This window comes from Ictalurus punctatus, chromosome 5, assembly GCF_001660625.3.
Source record: "Ictalurus punctatus breed USDA103 chromosome 5, Coco_2.0, whole genome shotgun sequence".
NCBI classification, from domain to species: Eukaryota; Metazoa; Chordata; class Actinopteri; order Siluriformes; family Ictaluridae; genus Ictalurus; species Ictalurus punctatus.
Genome location: NC_030420.2, coordinates 1,252,130 through 1,267,213, shown reverse-complemented (window position 1 = coordinate 1,267,213; position 15,084 = coordinate 1,252,130). Strand labels below are relative to the sequence as shown.

The following is a 15,084-nucleotide window of genomic DNA, read 5'->3' as shown; positions in this document are numbered from 1 at the left end:
ATAATAATAATAATAATAATAATAATGATGAAATGTGATGGCACTCTGAGGTCTTGGTTTGATTTGGGGTTCTGAGGGAAAACCTTCAAATTTACCCAAGCAAACAAAATAAATAAATAAAAAGGGGAAAACAGAAAGAACAGGAGAAAAACAAAAGCTTTACGGTACAACAGCAGCACATTATATGATATCTATCACATATATAATACGATATATACATGTTTTTTGATCCTACACGGCCTTGTGTAATTTAAATAAACAATAAAGATTAAGAATTGACATAGTGTTCATTATTGATACAGCATTTAGAATTAAAGCGATCCCGATGTCGTCGTGCGCTGCTCAGGACGGTTTCCGCGCTTTATTCCGAACATTACTCGCTGCTTACGAGTTCGTCATGAAGTCCTAATGAACGCCGGCTTCTAATAAAGTGTCGCATCATAATATACAATAATCTCAAATCATTTACATTTACAACACAACAGAAATCATCGGTCTCTTATAAAACACACACACACACACACACACACACACACACACACACACACGTGTTGTGTAAAGCGCGTTAGTTAGACAGTGTGCTGATATTCAGTTATACGCTACGCTGCAGTACTCGACGTGATCGCGATGCATGGGAAACCCTGAGTAAAGAAAAGAAAAGACGAGTGAACGTGTGAAACAGTGTTCTGAATGAGACGCACCGCAGGCGAGTGCTGTAGACGTCACGATATCGACGTATCGCGCCGTAAATATCGCAACGCGTCACATAGGCGACGTATCGGAAGGAGACTGGAGCGGACGGAGAGCCGAGATGAGTTAAACGTGGTGTTTAAACTGAACACTGAGGAAAAGTAACGCGTCAGATGCTACATCGCTAGTGCTGCCTGCCATGCTAACAACACGCGAGCGCGGAGTTACAGGAACCGGCCCGAAATCTCGACTACGGAACAAACGGCGTTTTAGCGTGGATCGGAATTCTGCAGCCCGAGTGTTCGCAAAACAAACTAACATCGACATCAGACGTCAGCACTTCCTGTCTGATCTCCGCTCCTCTACGGGATTGGGGTTTTTTTGTTGTTGTTTTTGTAGATCTAGGACATGCGTGGACACGAGCAGGCGTTCTAGCGTGTTGTCGTTTGTGGGCGTGGCCTGTGCTGCGTGTTCCGCGTCCTGATATAAAACATTACGCTGTTGCCGGTTACGTCACGGTTCTTTCAGTCGCCGCACGTCAAGACCATTCACGAGCTCAAGCGTGGGCTGTGTCTCAAATCACACAGCCACAGCAGGGTGTGTGTGTGTGTGTGTGTGTGTGTGTGTGTGAGAGAGAGAGAGAGAGAGAGAGAGAGAAGGGAAAAAATAAGCGATAAAGATAAGGATTGTGCAAATCGTACATTCTCTACAGTCTGGTGAAGAACTAAACTCGTTTACTTTCCGTCTGAGTTTTGTTTCATATCATGGTGCTTTTGGATAAGATCAAGTGCAGTAACTGTCTCTCTCCCTCCTGTCTGTCTGTCTGTCTGTCTGTCTGTATGATATAACATGAAGAGACTCAGATCAAATGAATCATACATTCCAGAGTCTGTCTGTCTTTCTCAGTGTGTCTTTCTTAATCTGTCCATCTCTCTCTCTCTCTCTCTCTGTCTGTCTGTCTTGCTCTCCTTCTTTCTTGTCTCTCTTACAGTCTGTCTGTCTGTCTCCCTCTTTCTCTCTCTCTCTCTGTCCATCTCTCTGTTTCTTTCTTCGCCACCATTTCGGACTTCCTCCCTCTCTTTCTGCGTCTTACTCCATCTGCTTCTTTTACTGTCTCTCTCTCTCTCTCTTACGCAGTCTGTCTGCGTTTCTCTCTTACTCCATTCATCTCTCTTTCTGTCTCTCTTCTTAGGTGTCGTACTCTCTCCATCTATCTTACCCTATCTGTCTGTCTCTCGTCTTCTCTCCTGAGTCTACTGAAGCAGTTTAGCATCCTTGACTTTCTCTCCCTCTGTCTGTCTGTCTGTCTGTCTGTCTGTCTGTCTCTCTCTCTCTCTCTCTCTCTCTCTCTCTCTCTGTGTCTGTCTGTCTGTCTGTCTGTCTGTCTGTCTCTCAGATGAGTCTGGCCTCTCCTTCCATCTCAGGTGGAAGTTCACACACTCCGGTGAAGTTCATCTTCCCCTCCTTCCCTCCGTGGCTGTGCGTGAGAGACGCCCCGTCGCCAAGGGAACGGTTGCTGTGTGAGAGTGGGTCAGGTGACGTGCGGTGGCCAATCCCGGAGCGCCTCTCCTGCAGGTAACAGTGCAGGTGTTTGAGGAGCTGCTTCGGGTTCTTCTTAGCGTAGACCTCCACGTCTGTAGAACACACACACACACAGTTTACATTTTAATATAAAAAGGTTATAAAACGGTGATAAAGTGTTACGTGAATGGTTTTGGTGACCTCTGACCTTTGAGGACATATCCCGAGTCGGAGATGGTCTTCCTCTGACTCCTCCACACCTCATACAGGTGCAGAAACGTCGCCACGTAAAACTCGTTCAGCACCCCCACCACCTGCTGCCGACGGTTACACTCCCTGAGTGACGTTACCAAGCAACGGTTGTTACCACGGCAACCAGGAACAACACACCACCATGAACACCGTCAGAAATAAAGACGCACAAGTACGCACTGAGAAACTGAAGACTGATGCGAATAAAGTCAAGAAATAAATAAATATACAAAACGTTTACAAATATATAAATGTAGAAATTATTATATAAAATAAATATAAATATAAAGCCAACAAAACCCGTCTCAAATATTTAAAAACCTTAAAGCCCATAAAAGCAGTTTTAAAATGAAAATAATCAAATAGAAATGTAAGCTAACGGCTACATCTTCTAAAATAAATAATAAATAAATAAATAAACAAATAACCTATAATTGATTTTAAATAAAATGGATTAAAGATGTTTAATCTAAGTTAAAAATAAATAAAGCCGATAAAATTGTTAGTGATACAAATACTAACCAAATAAAAACAAATAAAATGAACATCAACGCTACAAATAAATACAATTTAGGCTTTTGTGTGTGTGTGTGTGTGTGTGTGTGTGTGTGTGTGTGTGTGTGTGTGTGTGTGTGTGTGTGTACTCACTTGGTCAGAACCTCCTCCCTGAGCGCGTGCAGGACGATGCGGGTCAGATTGATGGACATCACGCTGAACGGAAAATTCTGGAAAAGAGGAGCGTTACATTAGAACATTACGGAGCTCTGGGTGTTAAAGGAACGATATAGTGACGTGTGTGTGTGTGTGTGTGTGTGTGTGTGTGTGTGTGTGCACGTTACCTGTACTGGATGCTGAGAGAGTTTGTAGAGGTCCCTAGCGAGCGGTAGCGTCTCCGGGTCCATGACCAGATAAAGTGTGTGCATCAGAGCCAGAAACCCAGTTCCTCTCAGATCAGTAGCAGGATCTGTACCTGTGTCACACACACACACACACACACACACACACACACACACACACACGTCAAAAGAATGACAATCTAAGTTCTTTTATATAAATATTTGACTAATCAACCAGTCACTCTTTGCCCCGCCCCCTTGATACAGTTTGCTCCGCCTCCTCATCTCCTTCATACCCTGGAAGCCGATGTTCTCCCAGTGCGGCCCGTACCGAGGGCAGTCCGCTTTCGTACAAGTCAGTTTGCGGTAGATTGTCTGCAGCACGCGCATGTGCACCGGCTGTGTGTTATCCAGAGAGCCTACACACACACACACACACACACACACACACACACACACACACACACACACTTATTGTCCTTTGCTCTCGCCTAACGCAAGTCTAAAAAGAAATAAAAAAGCGTGTGTAATATTGACGTGCTGAAGTTCTAATTTAAGGAGGAAGTGTTTCTGTAACGTTTATGGAAGGAGTCTCCAGCGTCAGCACTTTGTGAAGCTGTAGCTGCGTTTTCGACGTTTCAACAGAACTATAAACAGATAAAAAGCCTCGTTGTTTAATAAATATAGAAGTGCTGTGGTATCAGAGGAGTAAAACACTTCGGGGCGTGCCGTTACGGGAAAATAATCATCGTCAGACGGCGGAAGCCGTTTTGAGCTTCACTGTAAACTCACACTGCGCGATGGCGAACACCAGGTCTCTCTCCTCCATCAGCTCCCTGTGTAGGCGTGGCGGTCCAAAAAGGAAGTGTGTGACCACGGCCAATCCCGTCCTGCGAACCGTCGGCTGTATGTTCCTCTGGAAATAATGCAAAAAGAGATCATGCATACATTACATACATACATACATACATGCATATAAATAAATTAATAAATAAAACACACACACACACACACACACACACACACACACACACACACACACACACACACACACACTTTCTCACCAGCAGGTCGCCGAGGTCTGCAGTCTGAAAGTGTTGCAGTGCTTCGTTGAAAGAAATCAGAGGCGACGGAGCGAGATCTTCCACAGGAACTGCACAGGAAATGACATCACCCTTTAACTCAACTTGCTGATCAGACACAGCGTTTGGTGTGCGTCACCACGGAAACATAGCTCAGACCCACCATCTTGTCATTAATGTTATTCCAGAAGGGTTCGATCTATTTGTATTACAACCTTAATTCCTTGTGCCCGTTAAAGGGGAAAGAAGGGGCGGAGATTTCTGGACAGGTGACGCGCTGTTCCAGAAAGGAGGCGGGGCTAATTTAGCATCTTTAAAATGACATGCTTATTATAAAGGAAAAAAAATAACTTTAATAAGCTTCATAAACTTCCTCTAACTAGTAAATATTCGCCAAATGACAAGTATACCGTAAATATACAAACACACGTCCTCTCCTGTTTCTACGGCAACAACAACCAGGAAGTAGCCGAGCGACAATTTCGTGTTTAATTTTAAAACGTGAAATCAGATTTATTCCACAACAGAGGAGAACTAAAGCACGGGGCTCAGCTCAGCGTGATGACGTAATGCTGTCTCGTTTCCACGGTGACGTAGCATGGCCCGCATCCAGGTGGGGTTACCGTGGAGACGAGGTGCGGCAACCGGTCTCACCTGGTTGGATGGTCTCGAGGGCGTCCCATTCCTGCTGCGCACGCTCCAGCTCCGAGTCCACCTCTACACACACACACACACACACACACACACACACACACACACACACACACACTAAACATATAAAATTTTACACTTACATGGTTTTATATAGTATAAACATATTTATTTTACCGTCCGCTTCCGTTTGATCTCCACCTGTGGCCAGTGACTGTAGAAGGCCATTCTGCTTCAGCGCTGAAATCTGAAAACACACATCACACACACTGAGCACAGAAAACAAACACACACAAACACACACACGCAGTTTGATCCGAGATGACCTTCTCTCTCGCTCACTCACCGGGACTGATTTGAGATACGAGCTGCCGTTGATGCCGCCGTTCTCCTGGATGCCGTTACACATCTGTGGAAGATCACTACAGTAAAGCTCGGAAATGAAACCACACACACACGCACAAATCATTTCTGTCCAGTGTGTGAGAGAGAGAGGTGTTACCGGTGTGTGTGTGGAGTGTCCATTGGTCAGATCCTCGGTCTGCTTCCATTCCTGTGCAAAACCATTCGAGCTCTGAAACGCATATTTAAAAACACACCCCTTCTCACTACACTGAAAAACACACCTAGGGGAGGGGCTACACACGAGCCCGGTTTATGATGTGACTAAAGTGTACGGATTTCCACCAATCACCAGTCAAAGAAAAGAATGATGCGGTACCTGGGAAGTTCTATCCACAGAACCATATGTCAGGCTAGCTGTGTAAAACATCACCATCTATCTTATAACCGATCTACCATACGGACCTCTGTGTGGACCGCGACGGCGACGTCTCCTTCCATGGCGCGAGTCCTGAGCTACTGTCCTCTCATCATCCCGCATCCCGAGTCCTCGCTCATACTGCCGCTCGCCGCTCGGACGCTGCCGTGATGTGAGTACGCAGTAGAGGGCCACCGCAGGTCCCAAAGCCGATCTCAGAGACACAGGTCAGTCACACAGTGGTGCAGTTCTCTGATCCCAGGTCAGCGTTCCTCGCTAGACCTTGCCTTGGATGAGCCGAGGTACGGAGTCATGCAGGCCCGGACGGCTGGTGATGAGCGAGACGGATTTTCGACGTGCCATCAGGGTGCGGACTGACCATGATATCTCAGAAGGAACGCGGTCTTCAGAGGGTCAGTCGCCGGAACACCAGGGTCTAAAAACAAACTGAGGGAACAATGTGCCACTTTAGTGCCAATACCACCGTAACCAATCAGAACACAGTTCCCATTCAGTCAAAACCACAGGTCCACAGGTCCCACCCCCAAATACAACACAATCAATCAGAACACAGTTCCCAATCAGTTAGAACCACAGGACCACAGATACCATCCCCAAATCCAACACAACCATCAGAACACATTCCCTGCCCCCAATGCCACTGTAACCAATTAGACCACAGTAGTTGGCTGCCCCCAACAAATCAACACCACAATCCCCACCCCAAATCCAGCATAACCAGTCATACCGAAGATCCCACTCTGTAACCAAACAAAACCACAGTCCTCGCCCTCACCAAAGCAAGACTGCATTCTCCACCCGCAGCGAATCGAGATCACAGTCACAATCTCCGCCCCAAAAACCACTACAACCAATCAATCGATCAGCTCCCGCCTCCCAGTACCACTGCAGGATAAATAAAATAAAATACAGCATTAAACAAGTGACAAACATCAAATCATCAAACCAATCGAGTTCAAATATAGACCAAACCGCTCCGGTTTACTATATATATATAAATATTTTAAAAAAGATTCAAATCAACATACGTCTCATCCACGATACCAATATCACCAGGATCATCTCATAGCCTACACGCTGTCTAAAATAAGCCTTAAACCATTACATCATGATTACGCCTCATTATAACCCTAGTGCTGTGCTCTAGAGGGATGACGTCATCTCTCTCCAAACAATACACACACACACACACACACACACACACACACACACAGAGATTAAACACCCTCACACTCCTTACCACTGTATCACACATTTCACTTTTACAGTCAGATGCACTGCAGAGAGTTTTATTTCCTTATGAGCAATTGTTTGAAGGTGACGTCATCGAATGGATTAAACTTCTCATTAACTCATTAAACACCAAAAAAAAAAATCTATAAAAACACGTCACCTGGATACACAACAACACAACATCTGCGCGTGCATGCAGTACACCGTATACAGTGTATACATTACATTATAACATTTTATATATATATATATATATATATATATATATATATATATATATATATATATATATATATATATATATGAATGTGCAGTGCTTTAAGATAATAATAAACAGGTTTAGGTGTAAATAAACAGCCTGAGACTTTATCTTGAACACACGCTTTTAGTTTTTACTGTAAATACAAATAACACTGTTTTTTTCCCATAATGCACGTTGCCATGGAAATGCTTTGCAGTTTTAATCCCACGCGTTTTGCACAGCTTTAAAACGAACTAACGGATGTTTTTATGAGCTTTATAACCTCCAGGACTGTGTAACGTTAATACGCATTAAATAACTGGCTGGCAACCAAAATGTAGATTTGGCTAGCTGGCTAACAGGCTAACTTTCTGCCTTCGCGCTGAGATAGAACTCTTTTTTCCCTCACGAATTCACATTAGCATGTAATTGCACACGCAGAAACATTCCTCTTTAACTTTGCACAACACCAGAAAAAAGAAATAAACCGTATTATCCTTACCTTCTTGTCTCTCTCTCTGCTCCAATCTCAGCTTCCCTTCCCCCTTTTCCGACGTAAACGCGATTGCGCAATACCTCATGGGAATTGTAGTTTTTTCGCGTCAAGCACTTCCGGTATTGGTAAACTTGTAGGCGGCGAAGTTAGCGGTTGAGCTCATTCAATCACTGCAAAGAAACATCATATAAAGGTTCTTGATGTGTTTTAATGTGTTCCTCACTGTCTGTAATGGCAGTTTAATGAAATGTAATGGTGTTAAAGGTTCCTGAGGCAACCTTCAGACATGCTACAATGCTAATGACATGACAAGAAATATATACTTATATATATACATCAATCACTCAATATCTTTTCCGTAAACACTTAAACCTTTATATATTTGATTCAAACTACAATTTGTGGGATTTTGTGGGAAACTGTAATATGATGCGAGTCGAAGACGTCATAGGGCAGCTTGGATTGGTCAAACGTCATCATGTCTGAAAGTAGTACAGCCAAAGATTCGTCCCAAGATTTATGAAACGTCTTTACACGCAGGCACCTAAACAGAGAATACCTTGTGTTTTAGCTAAGTAGCTAGCATTAGCTAGCTGGTTCTCAACGACGGGCTTTGTGCTTAGGTGATAAGTAAGACGATTCACAAACACAGCACTCCGGGATCGCAGTAAAGCACAAGCCAAGCTAATGGTAGCTAACAAGATGACGTTAGCATGCTAGCTAGATAAAAAGAAAATAAGAGCGACGTAGACAGGCTTGCCGCTCGTTCTGGTTTTCCCGGGATTGTTCTCTCCGAAGTCCTCGTCGCTGTAAAAGACATCCATTTCGAACAGAGCTAACAGAGGCGGGTTTATTGTTTATTTATTTTATTTAACAGACAAGCAGTTACAGAGTCACATACAGGTGCAATAAATACGTAACAACAACATCTTGGAACCAGAAGGGTTCCTGAAACAAACTTCTTGGAAATATGCTCAATAAACAATATTACAACATCTCTAAAAGGAAATGAAACGGCTCCGAACACTTCTGATCTTTCATAACCCTACACGCAGCTGATCGACTCGTATTCGTAGAACCGCTTCCGATTTAGCAGGATGCGATCTGTAAGTGCTCTACGTCATCACTAACTCATTTATCCATTAACAGAATCAACTGCGAATCAACTGAGTTGACTCTGAGTGCTCGGTAGACGAGTCAACTCAATTGATTCCCAGCACACTGAAACTGAATCAGAGTTTTTAATAATATAAAAGGGTTTAATCATTTTAAAAACATGAATTGTGAAATTAATTATCATGCAAAACACTTCTAATGGGTAGCCCCGCCTTCATTTCTTAAGTCACGCCCACTAAACAAGTCCAAGTGGTGATTTGAATTCAAAATGGATACAGTTTATACGTCTGTGATGTACGTATTTATATCCATTTTAAAGATACTAATGTGACATATAGTGGTTGTTTTTAATAACAATGATAATAATTAAGTGCTTGTTAAACATTTTTTATTATACAGTTCCGATGCACGATGCTAAACTAGTGGCAATAGACTTCCATTGCTTGTTAGAAACTCAGGGACATTTTTTGAAGTCTAAGGAACCTTTTCAGGAACCACAGAATCTAGTAATGAGGTCCTAGGGACCAAGGAACATTTATACAGGAAGTTTTTCAAGAACTAGAGACCATTGAATTCCATTACTTGTTAGAAACTTGGGGACATTTTTGAAGTCTAAGGAACCTTTTCAGGAACCACAGAATCTAGTAATGAGGTCCTAGGAGCCCAGGAACCTTTTTACAGGAACCCAGGAAGTTTTTCAAGAACTAGGGGCCATAAACTTCCTTTACTTGGTGGCAACATTAACATCATAGCTTAACATTTGAGACCGTTGGGTCCCAGCTATTCTACAAAACATGAAGTTGTCTTAGACTTAGTCAAAAAAAATTAAATAAATAAATATCGGAATGTCTGACTTCCAGTTTATTAGCAGCTGAGGACAACAGGGTTTGGATTAACTGTAACATCTGGTGCTGTATGTGAGCATTATGCATGAACTATTAACTCAGATATGCAGATTGAGTAGTTACTGTACACGCTCCGGCTCCATCATCTCTTACGCTAGACTTGTGATGTCAGAAGCCGTGATGTTATGAGTGGGTGGAGTTTTATCCCTAATTAGAGTTGGCCGGGTGTGTGTGTGCGTGTTTATGTATGATGTCAGCAGGCCATCGACACCTCCATGCCCCTGTTGTTAGCCATTCTGTCTCGGAGATGGTTAGCAAAATCCACCTGGGTCTGAGAGAGAACTCGGTTTATCACTGCTTTGGGAATCCAGCCCTGAAAAACAGAGGGGAAAAAACCATTAAACTCTCAGTTCCAAAACCTGATTTATAACATGTCCTCTTCAACTTCCCATCGCACCTCAGAAGTGTGGTGTAACTACTCAACCAAAACATCTAGACTTCTGGAAATGTCAAGAAACGTTTATATTCAGCCATGTTAGACATATTTCCACCGCATGAGCCTTTTAGGAAAAGGAACCTTTTCAAGGATAATTTTAAGAACATAGGTACTCTTTTTTTAGGAAGGAAAGAACCTTTTCAGGAACCTGGGAAGGATTCCAGAAACACAGGAACCCTTTCAGGAATCCAAGTGAGCTTTTAACACCAAAATCTTCTCAGTTAGGAACTTTTTCCACACTAAAAAACCCAGGGATATTTCTGGGAGCACAGGAACCTTTTCAGGGACCTAGGAAACATATTTTTAAGAATACATGTACTTTTAGAGGAAGGAAGGACAGAAGGAAGGAAACTTTTCAGGAACACTTTTGGGAACCCCAGAACATTTTCAGGGACCCAGAAGGATTTTCAAAAATTCTCATTAAAAATCTGAATCATTTGTAGGAATCTTTTAAGATCCCATAAACCTTCTCAGCATCCACCAGTCTCTTGAAGAACTTGGAAAAACGCAAGAACCTTTTCAGGAACCCTGTAATTTTTTTTTAGAAACCTTAGGACTTTTACAGCAATCCTGGAACCTTTTAAGGAATCTAGGAACCTTTTCATGAACCACAGAATGTGTTTGAGAACACAGGAGCCCTGGATCATTTAATGAACTGTTTTCAAGAACTATTTTGTTATTTTCTTCTTCAGAGTTGGTACTTAAGGTACTGGTGCACTAATGTGGGCGGGGCTTCCCCTTTGGACAGTTGCTGATTGGTCAAAACTGAAGCTCCACAGACTCTCTAGCACTGTGCAACCCTCTCTCTAACTCTGCTGTGACATTTTTATTAATATGAAATAATTTGGCTAACTTACCTTCAGGTCTAAACTGAGTAACCAGGTGAACTTTGTCTTGTTGGGATCATCTGCGCTGGGCCTCATCACAATGCATGTCGGTCCGTTCTCAGCTCTGAGGGAGTCAACACAAACTGATAAATTAGCTGATATTACATCACTTCCTGGATACATTTTATGGAGGGAAATAAAGTGTTTTATAAGTATTAGAAATTTAAGTTTGGTTTTTAAACCCACCGGACGAAGCCCTTCTGCTCAGGCATGCTGGGATGTTGGGTCGACATCCCGGCCAGGAAGCATGTGGAGCCCCTGCGTTTGGTACAGCGCACGCTAACGAAATCCCTCGGACCCACCACGTTCCCCGGGGTCTCCCCCGAAACCTCGTGGGTCACCAGGGTGTCCTGATTGACCTTCTGTAGGATCTGAGAAACACCAAGCTCTCCAATTAAAATCTCCAACAGCATTAACACACAGTATAGAGTCGTATAAATGTAGATTAGCGCTGGTTGCTACTTGCTAAGCTATTTAGCTAGCCGCTATGCTCTGAAACACTATGTTGACTTCCTGTAAACGCTAAACATTAATATTAATTATCATGTACTGAATAATTTTCCAACTTGTTACGACAGCTAGTGCTAACTCTTAGCATATAATTTAAACAAGTTAGCTAGCAGCTATGCTAGGACTCCAAAGCTCCCTGTCGATGCTAAATGCTTCACTAATGACAGAATAACTTAGCAAAGCCAATTCACATCTTGTATAAATGATTTTCCAGCAAATGCTAAACAATCTAATAGTAGTTTGTTTCGCGTGGATGTAACTAGCATAGTACTTAACTGATCGAATAGAGCTTTAATTATTTAGCTAGCTGCTATTCTATGAAAAGTTGACACCATGTCCAGGATCAGCGTTTAATTCATTACAGAACAAGGTCATAACTTTAGCTTTATTAACCTTTGTAGCTTTAAATGAAAATAAATTAAGAAATAAAGATTCTGTTTGGAAGCTCAGAGTCAACTCTGATTCAGATGCATTGCGCTGGGAATCAACTCATTTGATTCGGTTGATGGACAAATGAGTGCTTGTTGGTTTAGGCATGCACTGACATTCGTAAGAAGCTAAACTGGAGGCTGTTAGCTTCTATTACTCGTTAGCTAGATTAGCCTCGTAGCTCCAGCGAAGCAAAGATTGGACACGGAGCACAGATGGACTTCTTCTTCTCACCTTGACTTGTTTGACGTTGGGGTTCCACTCGCCCATGCGCTCCATGTTCTCCACCAGCTCCTCATACAGCTCGTCGGGCTGCTGGTCCAGAACCACCTCCAGCCTGAAGACCTTGCCGACGTCTGGAAGAACTTTACTGAGCACTTTATCTCCCGTCGACTGTGTGAGAGGAAAAACAAATCGGACCTCGTGATTAGACCTGAAGCTCAAACCCAAACACGGCTCGTCTGAGATGTTTTGGCTTTTTTACTTCCTAGGTCCAGTGATGTTGAGAGTTAGATGATAAGGCACCGCAGGAGACACCACAAACAGAAAATTTGCATAAAGCATGTATGCTCTCTCTCTCTCTCTCTCTCTCTCTCTCTCTCTCTCTCACACACACACACACACACACACACACACACACACACACACCATCTCGATCTCAGTTTGCCAGCCATCTGGGTTGCTGAGGATGCTGATGGACTTCTGTAATGCCTCCTGACCCTGTCGCACGTAAACCTGCTCCGATTCACTCATAGTCTCTTCCTCGATCCTGCTGCCTACAAACACACACACACACACACACACACACACACACACACACACACACGGTTTTCAAGGATGCACAATGACCAAGAATAAGCCATCATTTTACAGATAAGTGAGTCCAGCTAATCAGAGCTCTCTCTCTCACACACACCTACCTAGACATATACACACACACACACACACACACACACTCACACACACACACACGCTGTTCTGAAGGACACACAATAATAATACAGCTCTAAGAAAAAAAAAAGTTTAAATCTAGATCTAGAATAAATAATCTTTATGGATTATTAGTTTGTATTTCTAAGTTTCTCTGGAGAACCCTACATCAGAAAGAACCCAAAGAACTGTTAGAGACCCCTTGAAGAACCCTTGGAGGTTTATTTAAGGTTGTTTATTTACACATATGCACCAACCTAATATGCACTAAGTTGCATTTGAGGATGGTTTTGATGAACGTTCTGTGTGTGTGTGTGTGTGTGTGTGTGTGTGTGTTATCTCACAGAGCAGCGAGCTCTTGCGGCGGATGTTTCTGACCCACATGCTTGGTCCGGGGCCGGACAGTTTGCTCAGCTCGTGGTGGATGGCCATCATGGCGTTTTTCCTCAAACCTGCAAACACACAGCAAAGATTTTATCACATGGACATCAACTATACCTCTGTGTGTATGTGTATGTGTGTGTGTGTGTGTGTGTGTGTGTGTGTGTGTGTGTGTGTGTGTGTGTGTGTGTTTAATTATAATTCTTTCTATCATTACCGTCACATTCGTTTCTGGTCACTCATTTTTGCACTTGTTCAAGTCTATACAGTCTATACAGTTTCGAGAGTCGACCCTGATTTGGATTCACACTGCTGAGACTCGACTGAGTCGACTCTTTAACAGATTCAACACATTTCTCTCCCAGCACTCTGAATCTTAACCAGAGTCGACTGCAAGGTTCATAATTGAGTGGAATTGAACAACATTGAGTGCTCAAGTGATTCCCAACACTTTGAATCTGAATCAGAGCCAATTGTTTCAGATTCAGAGTGCTGGGAATTACTGAGTCAACTGTGACTGTGATTCACGATCACAGTCACTAGAATGTGTGGAACTGAACAACATTAAGTGCTCACTTGATTCCTAAGACTCTGAAATTGAATCAGTTGATTCAATTGATTCAGATTCAGAATGTTGAGAACGAACTGAGTGAATGGTGCTGCGATTTGTTGATGCAGGATTTTACAGCATGCCCTGTATACATGCTGTTTTATATATAGCACATATATTAATCTCAGAAACAGTTGCACAGATGTGCACAAATGGAAACATTACATTTGAATGGGGAAAAAACTGGGGGAAATGCACTTACAATTTATCTACAAAGAAAAAATGCAATTTAAAGACAGTAATTTAAAACATACATCGAAATGGATAGAAATATATTTTGAAAGGACGTTTTGCCTTAATCATTTATACTGATATAATTTGAATAATACATTAACATGCGTTATTTGATCAAAGCTAAATGCCGAGTCATAATGTTCTAGAGGTGCACAAACTTTTGCTTGCCACTATATAATATGTATATGTATTATTTTTATTTTGTGCATTTGCTGTAATTTTGTTTAATTAATTAATTAATTAATGCTTAATTACTGATTAATTAGCAGTCTTTGCAATCAGATATCATCAGATATCAAGAACCATGATATCGGATTAGACAGATATTGGATTAGACAGATATCACACCTGAAAGTAACGTAAATGAAATCGTGGTTCTTACCGGTCATGTTCCTGGTGTGTCTGTAGGAAATGCCGGCACACAGTTTAAAAGTCGCAGGTAGCATCGTGTCTCTTTCTGACTGACTGAATCACTGAATCACTGAGTCACTGAATCGTATCTCTGTCTCTCTGGACCCCAGCATCCCTCACGCTCTTTATATACCCCGAACGAGACAAGGCCACGGGTGTGTCAGCTCACAGATAAACACGCTGGAGCGGATCTGGCCTTGAGAGTCAAGGATAAGCATTGAACACGTTCAGCGTGTCTTTCCACGCCGTAAACACGTTGTCTCAGATAACAGAACACGGCCCACGGAGCGAGAACACGGATGTGCAACTACGGCTTTATTTTGAATTCATAATAAAGTGAACAGGAGCAGGAAGTGAGCCGATTTCCCCAAGCGCATACGTTCTGAATCACGAGGACAAAGGGTCAAGTTTTTGCTCTGATGTGTGCGTGATTGCGTCACGGTGTCAGTTTT

General features: G+C 42.7%; 2 protein-coding genes across 8 annotated transcripts; both read right to left on the bottom strand.

Annotated features, from left to right (window-relative positions):
• Positions 1–284: 284 nt before the first annotated feature.
• elmod3 (ELMO/CED-12 domain containing 3) lies at positions 285–7,849 on the bottom strand. Of its 7 annotated transcripts, none has more exons than XM_053680045.1 (13): positions 7,790–7,849; positions 5,754–6,239; positions 5,535–5,606; positions 5,379–5,441; positions 5,210–5,279; positions 5,036–5,098; positions 4,364–4,452; positions 4,092–4,215; positions 3,596–3,718; positions 3,303–3,433; positions 3,112–3,188; positions 2,420–2,547; positions 285–2,324 (listed from the first exon to the last, which is right to left on the bottom strand). In XM_053680045.1, exons 2-13 carry the CDS (start codon positions 5,808–5,810, stop codon positions 2,083–2,085), a joined length of 1,239 nt encoding a protein of 412 aa, XP_053536020.1. In that variant the 5' UTR covers positions 5,811–6,239; positions 7,790–7,849; the 3' UTR covers positions 285–2,082. The 7 variants fall into 7 exon arrangements, with proteins under 7 accessions (XP_053536020.1, XP_017323008.1, XP_047011323.1 ...); XM_017467519.3 differs by lacking the exon at positions 7,790–7,849 and adding an exon at positions 6,589–6,707; XM_047155367.2 differs by lacking the exon at positions 7,790–7,849 and adding an exon at positions 6,589–6,706 and having other exon boundaries at positions 5,379–5,454.
• A 1,896-nt stretch (positions 7,850–9,745) lies between these two features.
• star (steroidogenic acute regulatory protein) lies at positions 9,746–14,727 on the bottom strand. Its single transcript, NM_001200590.1, is given in 7 exon segments — positions 9,746–10,117; positions 11,098–11,191; positions 11,314–11,498; positions 12,301–12,459; positions 12,715–12,842; positions 13,341–13,448; positions 14,604–14,727. Coding segments are annotated over 7 exon segments (858 nt in total). The 5' UTR covers positions 14,668–14,727; the 3' UTR covers positions 9,746–9,997.
• Between the last annotated feature and the right edge of the window lie 357 nt (positions 14,728–15,084).

Excerpts from the sequence above, each read along its gene's own strand:
- elmod3 (XM_053680045.1), bottom strand. The coding sequence starts at position 5,810 with ATGGTGATGTTTTACACAGCTAGCCTGACATATGGTTCTGTGGATAGA. Across the intron at positions 4,453-5,035 it reads CCTCGAGACCATCCAACCAG|TTCCTGTGGAAGATCTCGCT; the intron begins GTGAGACCGGTT and ends TTTCCTGTGCAG. Across the intron at positions 4,216-4,363 it reads CAGACCTCGGCGACCTGCTG|AGGAACATACAGCCGACGGT; the intron begins GTGAGAAAGTGT and ends CATTATTTCCAG.